The sequence below is a fragment of the Theropithecus gelada genome, chromosome 3, assembly GCF_003255815.1.
Source record: "Theropithecus gelada isolate Dixy chromosome 3, Tgel_1.0, whole genome shotgun sequence".
NCBI lineage: Eukaryota > Metazoa > Chordata > Mammalia > Primates > Cercopithecidae > Theropithecus > Theropithecus gelada.
The window spans coordinates 108771132-108788378 of record NC_037670.1 but is presented as its reverse complement, the minus strand read 5'-3'; the positions used below and the strand labels follow the sequence as shown (position 1 = coordinate 108788378).

The 17247-nt window shown below is 35.4% G+C and overlaps 1 protein-coding gene across 2 annotated transcripts in view; it reads left to right on the top strand.

The window, feature by feature from the left end:
- The window catches only part of PPP1R9A (protein phosphatase 1 regulatory subunit 9A), a 389446-nt gene that overhangs the window by 296658 nt on the left and 75541 nt on the right, over positions 1–17247 (top strand). For both annotated transcript variants that reach the window (XM_025379448.1, XM_025379449.1), the window contains exon 7: positions 4498–4563. In XM_025379448.1, coding sequence (XP_025235233.1) covers positions 4498–4563 — 66 coding nt within the window. The remainder of the gene's footprint in view (positions 1–4497; positions 4564–17247) is intronic.

Here is a 17247-nt window from a genome sequence, read left to right as displayed (position 1 = left end):
AAAAAAAAAAAAAAAAAAAAAAAAAAAAAAAAAAAAAAAAAAAAAAAAAAATTAGAGGTGGTATATCTGTTAACTTTTGATCAAAGAATAATACACTAGAAATCCTTTAAGTGAATGAATTAGACTCTTAGAACTTGATTTAATTTATTTTCTTACTTGATGAGTCCATTTGAAATGGCAAGTATATTTTCATTACACTGAGATATTTTGCATGAAAAATGTTCTCTTGAATTTTCAAACTAAAAAAGGGATTTCCTCAAATATTTTGAACTTGTATCTTTCTTGGTTTTCAATTCTCTACATTAGTATTTTGTATTTTATCAAAGACACCAGTTTGCTTTGACTGCAAGCTTTTTCTGAGATTGTAGAATCATTTTCTGCAGGTTTGATTTTTGCATCCTCACTGTGCTAGGATTTTTGGTCTTAGGTTCAGGGGAGTACAGTGACATCAAGTGGTGGAAGGTGACGTGGCCAGGCTTTCCAGTCTGTGTGCCTTGGTGTCTTTGGCCTGAAAGCACAGGGATTGGGCTAGATCACAAAATTCCTTCCAGCTTCTAATGTTCCATGAATGTGAAATAAGCCATCAAGTCTAACAAGCAGAGGGGGCAAACAAGATAGTCACATTTTTAAGGCACTCCAAGTAAAACATCTAGATCACAGACCACACATTTTCTGCAGTTATTTTGAGGCACTGATCGCATTCATTCCCAAAAGTTGATATAAGATTTAGCTTTTTCTTTTTCTTTTTTTTTTTTTTTTAGACACAGGGTCTTGCTGTCACCCAGGCTGGAGTGCTGTGGTGCAAACATAGCTCAATATATCCTCAAGCTCCTGGGCTAAAGCCAACCTTCCGCCTAGCCTCAGCCTCCTGAGTAGCTGGGACTATAGGCACACAGAACCACATCCTGCTAATGAAAACAAAAATTTTTTTTTTAAATAGATGAGATCTCACTTATGTCGTCCAGGCCTGTCTTGAACTCCTGGCCTCAAGCAATCTTCCTGCCTCAGCCTCCCAAAGTGCTAGGATTATAGGTGTGAGCCACCCCACCTGGCCCAGATTTTTCTTTAACTTGATAATTTGAATAGATGGAAAAAGAATATTTTTTACATGACATTTATACTTAGGAATGTATCACATCTTAAATGGCAGATTGCTTATAGATTTTTGTTTGTTTGTTTGCCTGCTTTTGTAAAGTAATCAGAGTTGTCACCTGAGCAGATATTGTCAGGGGCAAGGAAATTAAGTAAATATTTAGTGGCAGGCACTTTGCAAGGTGTCTTTCCTACATGATCTCATTTAATCTTTGATGCAGCCAGAAGAGATTTTCTTTTTTTTCCTAGAAATGCAGCAACTGAGGTTTCTTCTAGTGGTATGTCCAGTAGCTGGCAGAGTTGGAACTGGAATAAGGTCTTGCTGGCTCAAAAGCCTGGACTCTTTGCAACACACTGTGCTGTTTTTCAGTAGAGTATACAGAACACTCCTGCTCTATTCAGGCAGACACAGAATAACTGGGTAACAAAAGATGTTAAGAGAATTACTGTTTGGGGTGCTAGAGTTCAGGTTCTATGATTCTTTGTTTTGTATTTCTAATAATAGGGAAATCAAGTCTTTGGATAATTATTTTACTCTAACAGTCCGTAAGAATCATCTTCATAGAGTTTAAAGGGAAGAATAATTGAGTACTCAATTTTTTAAATTAGTTTAGCTTTGAGTTAAACTGTTTTTTCTTTCTGCAAGTTGTAGAAGTAAAAACAAGGTGCTTGCTATGTTACTCCAAGTAACTCAGTTTATGGAAAAATGTCTAAGAGAATTTTCCTTTGTATCTCTTTCTCATCCTCCTCTGTGACTTGGGTTTTTTCCCTTTTTTGTATGTTACACACTGCCTCACCAAAAGATGCCCAGATAAAACCAACTGTTAATTTTTGTTATATAGGAGAGATGAAAGCTGTACAAATAGTGAAAATCCACTCCAATGTTAAAATTTCAAATTATCATTTGATTCAAATTCTTTTTTTTCTAATGCTAAGAAATATTTATTTATTTATTTATTTATGTATTTATGTATTTATTTTGAGACGGAGTCTCACTCTGTCGCCCAGACTGGAGTGCAGTGGCCGGATCTCAGCTCAATGCAAGCTCCGCCTCCCGGGTTTACGCCATTCTCCTACCTCAGCCTCCCGAGTAGCTGGGACTACAGGCACCCGCCACCACGCCCAGCTAGTTTTTTTGTATATTTTTTAGTAGAGACAGGGTTTCACCGTGTTAGCCAGGATGGTGTCGATCTCCTGACCTCGTGATCCGCCTGCCTCGGCCTCCCAAAGTGCTGGGATTACAGGCTTGAGCCACTGCGCTCGGCCTAAAAAATATTATTAAATTGATTTGAGTGCTTTTTCCCCATTTTCTATGTACTCCCTGTCTTCCTTTGTGAACGAAGAATAAAATGCCCAAGAGGCATAAAGGAAATGAGAAGAACAAATATTGAATATATAATGAATAAATGCTCCTTGAATAATTGAGTTAATTTCATATATAATCCAACAATTTATTGATCGATATATCTTTGTTAAAATAAGCCCTGGATGTGTGTAATCAGTCACTTGGTTTTTTTACTTTTATGATTTATAGAATCATCTAGTGATTTCCAAGTTAGAGTTATTTTTATTTGACAGTATCCCTTGTGACATTCCCTGCACCAGTAAGGAAAACCTCCAATTAGATTCAGAGCAACCAAGTTCATCCAACTGATTTCCAGAGCCAGCTCTTAGATCAGCATTTTCTGCTGAAGGATAGATAGCTTCTGTTTTTCATCAAATCATCCAGTTGATTGTAACTTGGAACTTGTCACATTGACAGAGGGTATTTGCTTGCTTGCATTCACTACATGGAAAACATCACAATGGGAGAAATAGCTCCTGAAATTATAAACCTACAGTGGAGCTCTAAGAACTATATTGAGGAAGATTACCTTACAGTATATTGCGTATGCTTAGACATATCTGTTTCAATGCTTTAGGAAATTATAAGTCATACTCTAGTAGAATTTAAGCTATATGGATAATTTTCAAACTATTTAAATTTCTGCTTTTTCTGTTTTTTCTTCCTCTACATCTTTAGAAGGGTTTAGAATAAGCGAACGGCCAATTTTATTTTAATTTGCATCCCTGTTTTTGTTTACTCTCTGTTAAACATTCTGATTTTAAAAAAAAATGTTAAAATGGCTCTGCTTAAAAGCTGTAGAATAAAAAGGAGGATCCTATTTAAGAAGAGGGAGATGAATATCTGAACAATTGAAAAATTTTAAATGTATATCTGAATATATCTGTGATTCATGATTTAATTTCTGTTTAATAGAAGTATTGATCACTTGGGTTTTTTTCTTTCTTTCTTTTCTAACAATCTGAAAGGTTGCCATGGAGGATTTCAGAAAATCCCTCAGACAGTCAGCACTATTTCATGACACTTGGGGGGTATGATAAATTTTTCTACTAGAATTTAACTTTTTAATTACATTTACTCTCTTGTCATACTCCACCACTATCAGTGTGTAGCCTTTTAGTAGTGAGATGATGTAATTATGGTATATATTTCGTGTAGCGTGTATATATTATGAGTATTTTTTATTTAAGAGCATTGTGCAGTTTGAAGTGCTGCAGGCTTAGAGGAAATACAGTATGAACTGGTGCTATATTCCATTTCTGAATTAGAAAATAAGTATGGTCATTGAAATTAAATTAAATTAAAATAAAGTATTGCACTGTAAAAATTATGATTATTTGGCTTCCTTAAATATTCTTTTAAGATATAATATTTATGACATTGTAAAGTCTTAGCTATAGATAGCATTTCAAAGTCTCCTTAGGCAGTAGTTCATAAGAAGGTTAATCATCACTCCAGAAACTGAAGCCCCTTCTTCTAAAATATAATTTAATCTTTCTTTCATAATTTGTTTTCATTACTGGAAATTAATATCATTATAAGAATGTTATAGCAACAATATTTTTTTAGAATCTTTTAAAGTATTAAATACAGTTTAGAGTAGCTGCCCACATGGGTATGGTTTTTTATTGCTTGTGTTGGCATGTAATAATTAGAGGAAAAATATAATGGAAGCTTTGGTTTGCATAAGTATTAAAAGGTATACAAGAATATAATATTTATGTTATAAAAAGTGTTAGAGGGATAACATTAAATTTGACTCATACTGTTTGCCATTCCTAGTTGGAAACAGCTTGTGTGTGTAAACAAGAGATTGCAATTATTATGGTTGGCCTTTTAATCATGTGAATACAATAATGTAAATAGACTTTTTACTGTATAATACTGAGAAACTAAGAGTGGGGGCATTTTTTACCAACATGCAGCAATATTGTCTTAGTACTTAACACTGTGTATAACAGTAAGCACTGGGACTCAGTGTTTTTCTATCCTTTACATTTGGCTTTTCTCTTTGCAGTGGGGGTTAAGCCTTCTTTAATATTTTTTGTCAACCATTTTAGAACACTGTGGCTGAATTACAAGGAATGTCTGGCAACTGCAATAACAATAACAACTATTTTCTTAAGGTTTGTTTTTTGGTTGAAAGTAATGCTTACCTGTACTTTCCTGCTTTATATGTAAAATTAAATATTCTTTGTGTCTTATTAACTATCTGTATGTTCTGAAGAACTTCTCTAGAGTGATGTGTTTTGTGCATTGAATAATAGTTTGAAAATAATCATAAAAAAACATTTAATTCTGAAACATAGCATATATTTTAGGTATAGCTTCTGCAATTTAGACTCATTTCTTAATATTTAGCCATGGATATTTTTAACCCCTAACACTTTAAATATCTTGTGATTGAAATTAAAGGGAAAAAACAAATGTCCAACAGCAGGTCTGTATGATGTTTATACAGTAATAATGTACATAGTGATTTATACTGTCTGTAAATCCAGTACTTTTTAAGAAACTAATCTTTTGATACAAAATTCTTGATTTTTCAAAACACTAGATTACATATATATTTAAATTATAGTAGCATTTAGTTGCATGATTTATATGGTAGACATATCAAAATATCTAAAATGATACTATACTTTAAATAATAAAATAATTCTCATTATGTTTAGTTGCTGTTAATATAGATAGAGGTGCTTAAAAATGGAGGCTGAGTGTATGTAAAAGGCAGGCTGATTTATGGCAATTAGAGGAGCCTGAAGAATAAAAGAAATATATTTAACAGCCTGTTCACAGACTCCAATTTGGTCTAATCTCTAAAATCATTAAATTTAATTACATCCTTTGGTTTATGATCCCCAAATCTATAGCAACGGTCATTGTCATTGAGGCCCAGAATCACAAAGTGCTTGGAAAACATTCTGTTTAAGACTCTATCCATATGTGCTCTGGCCTAAGTAGTGTATACGCACGCTTCACACACACACCACACACTCACCACACATGCCCACACACACACCACACACACACCACACATACCCATGCACACACACCACATATACCTACACACACACACACCACAATCACACCACACATACCCACACACACACACCACACTCACGCCACACATACCCACACACACCACACATACCCACACATACAGCACACACACATACACACACACCGACGCAACCACACTCACACCACACAAACACACACACACACCACACACACGACACACACATTACACACACCACCCTCGCACACCACACATACCACAAATACACACCTCACACACCCCCCCCACACACACACACACACACAACACGCACATACCACACCCACACACACACCACACATACCCCCACACACACCACACACACCACACATACCCACACGCACACACCACACATACCCACACACATACCCACCACACATACACACCACACATACCCACGCAACCATACTCACACCACACATACCCACACACACACCACACACACGACAAACACACTACACACACCACCCTCACACACCACACATACCACAAATACACACCTCATACATGCACCACACACACCACACACACTCTGACCCCACAGGGTAGACATCCTCCCGTACTTGAAAGATTTTTCTCTAGAAATACTCTTCGTATATGGAGATGTTATTTTTTAATACACTGTGTACAGACAGAAAGATGGGTAAAGGGGAGATACAGGTTAGGATAGGAACCTTCATGTAAACAATGTCATCTTTTTGTAGCTCATTTTCTTTGATTTAAAAACACTATGATGCAAATGATTTGAATATATTTTCCTTCCCACTGCTACATTGTGATGTTATTTACTCATGAGCTAGATACGAAATACCAAATAAACTTTATCAAGTTCTTCCATGTAATTAAATTTCTCTGAAAGTGTAGACTTTGTACTCCCTAGAAACTATGCTAGAACAATTCAATATTACAATGATGAAACACAGTTTGCAGTGTTAAAGAGATGTCATAGAAACTAACACAAATGACAGTATTTTTCTGACTTTAAAAATGTATATATTAGTTGAATAATTTACCGAAACATTCTAAAATGCTAAAAAACACAGTGAGAGATGGATGCCTGGGAAACAGACTTACTTTCCCAGGGGCCATCGGGATCCCCTAGTTTTTCTATGCCTTTTGTTTCCTCTACCTTTTATGGTGTCTAGTACACTGACTCTGTTGCCCTTGTATGGCAACTTAATCCTGTTCACCTTTCAGGGTTCCATTTAAGTTTCATCTCCTTCACAAAGCATTGCTGGGCTAGCGGTACTGTGTGTATCTCTTTCTATAATTATTTATCCATAAATTCCCCCCATTAGCCTGTAATCTCTTCAATGACAGGTTTCAATGGGCTTTTGCTTGCTACAACATTTTAATTGTCTTGAGAGTCCATGAATTTGCAAGAAGACTGTATCTCTAGCACACTAAACCACAATCTTCTTCATGTAAAACCAGAAAAAAATGAATGTGCATATTTTATCCCTTGAAAACCTTTGGGACTATCAAAATAGCAACTTGGTGACTCACAGTAACATGCCTTCTTTTTAGTCATAACTGAATAAACCTGCAATTGAAACAGAATAGTCAAAATGGCCTAAATTACAATACTGCATATATGTCCTTATCTCCTTCCCAATGTATTCACTTAGAAATAGCCTTAAATCGTAGAAACATATTTTCTGTCACAGAAATACGTTTCCATCTGCAATGAAAACTGAATGGTGACGTGGCCAAGGATTGAGATGTTAAAGCTGCTTTATCATGGAGTTTTGTCAGGCTTGATAAAGGCTTCATTTATTTTTAACTGATATTGAAGCTAGTAAGGATGTTAAAAACTCTAGTTGATTTCGGAAGTTTCAGTTCCTAAAGAGATTTTTTTAATGGCTTTATTGAGATAAATTTGACATAGAGTGAAATGCACAGATCTTAAATGTATAATTTGATATGTTATCATTACATAGTCCCATTGAAATATCAACTTTAATGAGTAATAATTTACATCCAATAAAATGCACCAATTTTCAGTGTATTTAAGTTAATGGTTTGATGAGTAACCACCACCATAATCAAGATATAAGACATTTTTATTACCTCAAATAGTTAACTTATGGAACTTTGTAGTCACTCTCAGCCTGAGACAACTATTCAGTCTGCTTTTTGAAACTGTAAGTTAATTTCTCCAATTCTAGAATGTCATTAGAATAAAAGCACAACATATTCAATTCTAGAATGTCATTACAATAAAAGCAGAACATACTTAACTTTTCTTGAACTGCTTCTTTCACTCATCATAATGTCATAATTGTCGTTAATACTTAAATGTTATGATGATACTGTAATTGGTATTGCTTTGAGTTATAGTAGACAAAACCCAGGGTCCACCTGATATGGGATGCCTAATTAGGAAACTTCGTCATAAAGCTGGAACCCCATGGACTACATCTTTCTGTAAAGTGAAAATAAATCTATCACTCCGGGGACTGCATGGATAATTGCCAGTGTCAAACCTTAGGTGCTGAGGGGAAGAGCCAAAAAATTTTTTTCTAAGAAATTATGATCACAAGTAGCCTTAATTTATGTTACTTTTCAGAAGAAAAAAAAAAAAGCATATCTTTCCTTGGGCATTCATTGTTACTCAAAGAAAATAAAGTTTCTAGAAATACGAGTTAACCATTTCAAGGTACAAAGTTCACAGGGAAATAAAGCACCATGAGTAACAAACAGCAGAAAATAGAAGAAAGGGAGGGAGGAAAAGAAAAGAAAGAGAAAGAAGAAAGAAAATAAATATAAGGTCAAAATCCTTTTATTATCAATTATGCCAAGCTAGAACAAATATCTCCAGTTGCATATAACTTATTCCAGAAGACAGAAAAACAAAAGTAGTACAACTTGATACCAGGAATGCAGTAAAACTTTGAGAGTGTGAGATGTATGAAGTAATAAAACATAACCTTGGTACCAAAAGCTAACAACGATGACAAAGAAAACTTATAGGTCCATCCCATTCATAAAAACAATGCAAAAAAAGTCCTAAACAAAGTATTAGTAAACCATATGAAGCAACATATAAAAGAGATATCATAGCTAGAATGTCATTAGAATAAAAGCACAGCATACTCAATTCTAGAATGTCATTACAATAAAAGCAGAACATACTTAACATACTTGACTCACAGTAACATGCCTTCTTTTTAGTCATAACTGAATAAACCTGCAGTTGAAACAGAATAGTCAAAATGGCCTAAATTACAATACTGCATATATGTCCTTATCTCCTTCCCAATGTATTCACTTAGAAATAGCCTTAAATCTTAGAAATGTATTTACTATCACACACCACACATACCACAAATACACACATACCTCACACATATACATGGAGCTGTCATCTCCCATGATAACAATGCCTTCTTCGGGAATACCACCTGAAGAACCTGCCTGAGGCTGTTTTACAGTTAGTCTATATTTTTAGAAGGACTACACTCTAAAATAACAGTAAAAAGGGTGATAGATTTATTTTCACCTTACAGAAAGGTGTAGTCCATGGGGTTCCAACTTTATGGTGAAGTTTCCTAATTAAGCATCCCACATCAAGTGGACCCTGGGTTTTGTCTACTATAACTCAAAGTAATACCAATTACAGTATCATCATAACGATTAAGTATTAACAATAATTATGACATTATGATGAGTGAAAGAAGCAGTTCAAGAAAAGTGTGTTCTGCTTTTATTGTAATGACATTCTAGAATTATGTTGTGCTTTTATTCTAAAAAATTTATCATAAATTATGTAGATAATATGTCATAACTAGGTTGGGTTTAGCCAGGAATGCAAGTATGGTTTAACATTGGAAAATCAGTCACTTTTTATATTTGACTTTGTACTGGAAGGCAAGTAAAAGAAATTAAAGAAATAAATTGTAAAGGAAGAAATGAAACTGTTATTCACATACGATGAGATTGTCCATTTAAAAAATCTCAAAAAGTACCTATAGATAAGTTATTAGAAGTAATATAAAATTATAGTAACTTTGCTGAATACATAATTAATGTAAAATAAAACATATGTTTCAATATGTCTGCAAACCAGTAGAAAACATAATTTATAAGTTACCATTTACAAGCCTTCAAGACATAAATGATAGGGAAGACCTTCATAGAGAAAAATAAAATCATATAGAGTTATACTAAAGAAAGTTATAAAATAGGACAAGGAAACCTTGTTCATGGTTTGGAAGATTCAATACCTGTTGATTTGGTGCAATTCTTGTAAAAATAATTTCAAAAGATTTTTAAATAGAATTTGGTAAGCTATTACTAAAATATACATGAAAGGGCGATACATGAGAAATAACCATGGCATTTCACATGCTTTAACATGGAAATAAATATTATTAAACTTTAGTAAATTTATACTTTGAGACAAAAGAATGGGCAAGTTGGTCAAGGAGCCCAGAAACAGCACTTCAGATATACAAAAACCTGATTCATGACATAGATTACACTCTAGAAGAATTGAGAAATGTTTGGCTCTTCAATAAAGAGAATATAGTGAAGTTGAGCCCCCATATAATCCATACCCAAAATTCTGTCTCAAGTGGACTGACTACTCAAATGTGAAAAGCAAAAATATAAAACTTGGAAGATAGCGTAGAAGAATACCTTTATGACCTCAGTTTTTAGAAATGTTTCTTAAATGAGCCGCTGAGAAACCTGACTACATTAAACTTATGTTCATCAAAAGAATACCGTTAAGAAAGTGAAAAGACAAACCAGAAGCTGGAATAAAATGTTTAAAAAATAAATAACTGAAAGTAAATTACAGTCACATGTTGCTTAATGGTGGGGATAAATTCCGAGAAACGTACTTTTAGGCAATTTCATCATCATGTGAACATTATAGACTGTACTTACACAAACCTAGATAGTATAGCCTACTACACACCTAGGTTAGATGTTACAGCCTGTTTCTCCTAGGCACAAAACCTGTACAGCATATTATTGTACTGAATACTGTAGGCAGTTTTAACACAATGGTATTTGTGTATCTAAACATGGAAAATGTACAGTAAGAATATGGTATAAAACATAAAAAATGGTACACCCATGGAGGCCACTTACCATGAATGATGCTTGCAGGACTGGAAGTTGCTCTGGCTGAGTCAGTGAGTAAGTGTGAACACTAGGACATTACACTATTGCAGACTTTATAAACACTATACATTTAAGCTACAATACATTTATTTAAAAATATTTTCTTTCTTCAAAAATAAATTAACGTTAGCTTACTCTAACTTTTTTATTTTATAAACTTTTAGATTTTTAAAAACTTTTTGACTCTTTTGTAATAACACTTAGCTTAAAACACACTTTGTATAGCTGTACAAAAATACTTTACCTTTATTCAGTAAGCTTTTTCCTGTTTTTAATTTTTTACTTTTTAAATCTTCTTGTTAAAAACTGAGACGCAAACATACACATTAGCCTTGGCCTACACAAGGTCAGAATCATCAGTATCTTCTACCTCCATGTCTTGTGTAGCTGGTAGGTCTCAGGGGCAATAACATACATGGAGCTGTCGTCTCCCATGATAACAATGCCTTCTTCTGGAATACCTCCTGAAGAACCTGCCTGAGACTGTTTTATAGTTAGTCTTTTTTTAATAAGTAGAAGCACTACACTCTAAAATAACAGTAAAAAGCATACTAAATACATAAACCACTAACAAAGCTGTTTATTATCAAGTATCTTGTACTGTGCAAAATTGTATGCACTATACTTTTATAAAACTGGCCGCACAGTAGGTTTGTTTACACTAGTATCACTACAAACGTGAGTAATGTATTGTGCTATGACATTATGACAGCTTTTCAGCTCCATTATAATCTTATGGGACCACTGTCATATGTAAGGTCCAGCACTGACCAAAATGTCATTATATGGCACATGACTGTATAGAAAAAGTACTTTTATGAGGCAGTAAGGAAAGACTGCAATGGGCCATTGGCTTGAACCGGTATGTCTCAGAAGAGGAAATCTCCATACCAGATGATGTCCAAATATATTAGCAATCAGCAAGTGAAAATTAAAACCCAAAATAAAATACTACTTTATACCCACTGAATTGATTTAAATCAGATATTTTAAGTTTTAGTGAGGATGTGGAGTAAGGGAAACTCTTATTCTCTGCACGCAGGAAAATAAATAAGCCCAACCATTTTGAAAAACAATTTGGCATTATCTAATAAAGTTGACTCAACAATTTTATTTTTTGTAAACCACCCTAGTAAAATTCATATACATTAGCTATAAGACATGTATAATATTGTTCTTGTAGTAGTAACAAAATTTGAGTATATCTGACATCTCTATCAACAAGAGAATGGATAAATATATTATTGTATAGTCATAAAATGAAATTATATGTTGATTCAGCAACTCACAACAACTGCTGGAATCTTAGGAGCACAGGATTAAAAGCAAAAAGGCACAGAAAAATACACACAATATTATTCCATTTATATAAAGCATAAAATCATGTCAAAATAACACATTGTTTGGATATAAAAATATAGCCAAACCAAAAAAAAAAAAACTCAAAATGATAAAATTCAGCAGAATTACTCCAGAAGAGTAAGTAACTGAAATGGAATCAAGGAGGCACATGCAGAGGACTTCAATGAAAATGAGTTGTTCTGTTCCTTTTCCTGAAATAAGTTGTTAGTTTATTCATGGTGGTTATATAATTATTCATTATGTTTTAAATTTATTTCTTGAATAGGCTTTATGTCAACTCAGTATTTAATATAATTCAAAAGCTGCCAAGTATAATATATTTTGCAGTTATGTGATTATGTAGATATAAAATGAATAGGACATAGTTCCTGCACTCTGAGGACTTATAAAATGGCTTAAAACTTTGTGTCTTCAACTTGCTTCAGTATGAGAATATCATGCTACTTCTTTAAAAATACAGATTTATCCACCCAGCCTCAGACCTACTGAATCTGAATATGGCTTGCAAGGATATCACCTGGGATGTTTGTGGGAAGCAGTTAGACACAATCAGTATTGGAGTGATCCAGTGTAAAGATGCCAGGAATCTTGCAGTAAAGATCTTTGAGTCCTGGCATTGCAGGCACTTTGCAAGACGGAATGGCTGCCACAAATCATGAGACAGCCATGTGAGGAAAGGACTAGAATTTTTCTCCCTGGAAGGAGATTTTAAGATTGAGACTATGTTTATCATTAATCTATGTAATAGCATAATCCATGTAATACCACTAGTGACATTTTTGTTGATTTTACTTTTTTTTGTACCTTAAATTCTGTAACTGTAATTTCTGGTTCTATTTGATGATCTGATAGCATTTTTGCAATTATATGAATCAGTCTTTATGTAAACACCTTATTTTTCAAGATTCAATTACTTGTACAATTATAGAATTACTACAATAATGATAACATGTCTCTTCAGTCACTCATAGCTGTCCTCTTCTGTAGAGGAAAATTCAGGGAAATACAAATCTCTTAGTCTCTTCCCAAAGTTCTACTGGCATTAGAATAAGTGCTTCATTGTTCTCTTGGCAAGTAAAATGAAACTCAGGGAAGACTGCCAGTTTGAATTTGCAGTGTGACATTTGAATTATAGAGGTCTACTTTGGTCTGTCGACCGTTTAGTTCAGGATCTCTGGCAAAAAGAGATCACTGGTTCCTTCCTCCTATAGAATATATTTATCAGGGACTTAATTAAAAACAATAGCATTTCTCTCTTTATAAGTAGGTAAATGTATTAAATGGAATTGAATTAAGAATATTAAGACATGGAGAATATATTTTATATTCACAAGCAGCTTATTTTGCTGTGAAAATAGTTAATATATGTAGTAAAAAATTTAAATCCTTTTCAAGGCAACCTGTCAAAAGATCCAATAACCATAGTGTAAAAGAATCATCACAATGTTAAGGCATACAAAATAAAAGTGGATTTGATATTTCTGCTTTCTATTTTTATTTGCAAAGAGGTTTTTGTTTTGTTTATTTTCTGTAGCACAAGCAGCTGTGGCAATAAAGGGTGTGTTCAATTTTTTTTTTTTTTCTTTTTGAGACGGAGTCTTGCTCTGTTGCCCAGGCTGGAGTGCAGTGGCATGATCTCAGCTCACTGCAACTTCCACCTCCCGGGTTTGAGCAATTCTCCTGCCTCAGCCTCTTGAGTAGCTTGGACTACAGGCACATGCCACCATGCCCAGCTAGTTTTGTATTTTTAGTAGAGATGGGGTTTCACCATGTTGGTCAGAATGGTCTCGATCTCCTGACCTCATGATCCACCCTCCTTGGCCTCCCAAAGTATTGGGATTACAGGTATGAGCCACCGTGACCAGCCCAGAAATGTTTTAAAAAAAAACGCAGCCTATCGCAGAGCAGAGTATACAGAAACAAATCATAGCTAGAAAGTATTTTAAAAGGTAATTACTTTAAAAAGTAATTGCGGGTTTTTGCCATTGAATGTAATGGCATTAGTTTGCACCAACCTAATACAACAATAGTGTTCAATCTTTCTAAAATCAACTGAATTTCTTGACATTTTTACCCCCCTAAGGGCCTCATCTAACTGTATAGACTTTTTTTTCCATTAAATAATTGTTGGGAAACAGTTCTCCATGGGCCTGTCACAATTCTGAGACACTGACTGCCCTATGTTCTGGACTACCTTTTCAAGTGTTTGTGTTTGTGGACTGAACAGCCTTGGAAGATAGTTTTCCCTTTAGAGCAAAGGGCAGTAATATTTACTGCTGATTATGAAAGATTCTGGTTACATAGCTCTGGGTTCTTCTGACTTGTCTACCTGTGCAGGAATCATCTGACCTTCTACTCATTACCCTTTGGAAATTGTGGCTTGAGGAGCCAGTCCAAAAATGGTAATACAGCTGTTCTCCCTTATCTGCAATTTTGCATGTGAGGGTTTCAGTTACCCACAGTACAGTACAATAAGATATTTTGAGAGAAAGAGACCATGTTAACATAGCTTTTATTATAATATGTTGTTATAATTGTTCTATTTTATTATTAGTTAATAATAGAGTATATAGAATGTACTGTGCCTAATTTATAAATTGAACTTCATCATAGGTATGTATGTATAGGAAAAAGCATGGTATATAATAGGGCTCAATACTATCTGAAGTTTCAGCCTTCCATTGAGGGGCCTTGGATTTATCCTTTGTGGATAAGGGGAAACTACTGTAGTCTGTTTCAACTAGTTCAAAGACCCATCCTGGGTTAGAAGAAGGATCTGACCCCACACCTATACTGAGCATGAATTGAAGAAATTTACTCACTGGGGAGATGATGAGGCAGGGTGTGTAGTGCTAGATAAGGAGGAATAGCAACAGTTAGGCTGCTTTTTGACTCAACCCTCTTACAGTCTGTCATGTCTCTCATGCCAAGTTTAGATTCATTCTGATGATAAAAGGTATCACAGTGTTCTTTGCTGTGGGTCCTGGCTATTACAAGGGAATATTGTTCCTATTGGGGAAATTTCTCTGAGATACATAAACTCCTATGGGAAACCTAGTGAGTACTTGCACCCTAACTGCCTTGCATTGAACCTATAATGCTGATGAAGGTAACTCACCGGAGAATGTGAAACTGTCCCAAGACAGTCTAGATAAATTCTTACAGTCAGCCTTATCATCCTGGAAAACTCCCGTGTCCTTTTATGTTGAAACCAGGTTTAAAGAGATGTTATCATGATAACAGGGCAGTGAATGTCCCAGATGAAGATGGACTGTATAATGGAATTTTTGCTATAGAAGTCAAGGTTATGATTACTGAGTCAAAGACTCCTCAAAACTAAGTAGATGGTGTCAGTAATTATGAGCAGCCTTATAGAGTGCCTCAGGTGGACTATAAACGTTGGAAGTTAGGTTAAAGCAGGAGTAAACACTGCACTGCTCAGAACTGAATGTGCCTGTGACTGCCACAGAGCTCTTCTCTGCTTCCACACCTCTTGATGCCTTCCTGCTCTACCCTGATTCAGTTGCTTTGGGCTGAAATCTCTTTGCCCTCTAGAGAGACCAAATTTTATAAAAACCCCTTGAATATAATGGAGAACTTTGGAGGGGGAAACACTTGAACTTTATCATTCTGTTCTGTTGATACTGTGGTTCCCAACTCACTATTTCACCTAGTGCCACTGTGAGAAGGATACCCAAATTCAGCTGATATAATGGGTTCACAGTGGGAAGGTAAGCTAAAATAGCCTTGAGGATGGCACCCTTTGTGGGCAAATAAAATGTAATGGTGTCATGGTTTCCACTGCTAAATGGAATTGATGTGTTACATGCGTGAACTTCTTGTCACATTAGTGTCCATGGGGATTTTCCCATTCAGAGATTGCCACATGTAGAGCGATAACAGTGGATCATGTATATCACCTTCCCTGTTTTCTCTCAAGTGGCCCAGCAGAAACAAGATAGCATCTTAGGAGGAGAAAAGGAATTCACAGCTTATTTAGACACTTAATGGATTTGGAGTAGTGGCTCATGCTTGTAATCCCAGCTCTTTGTGAGGCCAAGGCGGGAGGATCACTTGAGGTCGGGAGTTTGAGACCAGCCTGGCCAACATGGTGAACACCCCTCTACTAAAAATACAAAAATTAGCTGGGTGTGGTGGTGCACGTCTGTAATCCCAGCTACTCGGGAGGCGAGGCAGGAGAATCACTTGAGCCCAGGGGGTGGAGGTTGCAGTGAGCCGAGATAGTGCCATTGTATTCCAGCCTGGGTGACAGAATGAGACTCTGTCTCAAAAATAATAATAAAATAATAAAAATATTTGGCTGCCAGGATTCTCAGGCCATTTCCCAACTCAACAATATCACATGCTTGATCAGTCATTGAACACACCTCTTTTTTTTTAAAGTGGTTATGAATTTGCTACTAAGCTCTTATTGAAATTCAATATGAAGAAATAGGAACGCATTTACACTGTTGGTGGGAGTGTAAACTAGTTCAACCATTGTGGAAGACAGTGTGGAGATTCCTCAAGGATCTAGAACCAGAAATACCATTTGACCCAGCAATCCCATTACTGGATATATACCGAAAGGATTGTAAGTCATTCTACTATAAAGACACATGCACATGTATGTTTATTGCAGCACTATTCACAATAGCAAAGACTTGGAACCAACCCAAATGCCCATCAATGATAGACTGGATTAAGAAAATGTGGCACATATATACCATGGAATACTATGCAGTCATAAAAAGGATGAGTTAATGTCCTTTGCAAGGACGTGGTTGAAGCTGGAAACCATCATTCTCAGCAAATTAACACAGGAACAGAAAACCAAACACTGCATGTTCTCACTCATAAGTGGGAGTTGATCAATGAGAACACACGGACACAGGGAGGGGAACATCACACACTGGGGCCTGTCAGGGGGTGGAGCGCTAGAGGAAGGATAGCATTAGGAGAAATGCCTAATGTAGATGACAGGTTGATGGGTGCAGCAAACCACCATGGCACATGCATACCTATGTGACAAACCTGCATGTTCTGCACATGTATCCCGGAACTTAAAGTATATTTTTAAAAACACATTAAAAAAATGATAAAAAGAAATTGAATGTCTGACCCATGGACAGACAATACCTCTGGCCTGATATTCTCAGTTTGAGATGGGTCAACTTGAACTCATGACCAACAAGATTGGAAGGGTTCAACACACATTGTTTGTCAAATAGAAATGACAGATTCCAGAAAGCTG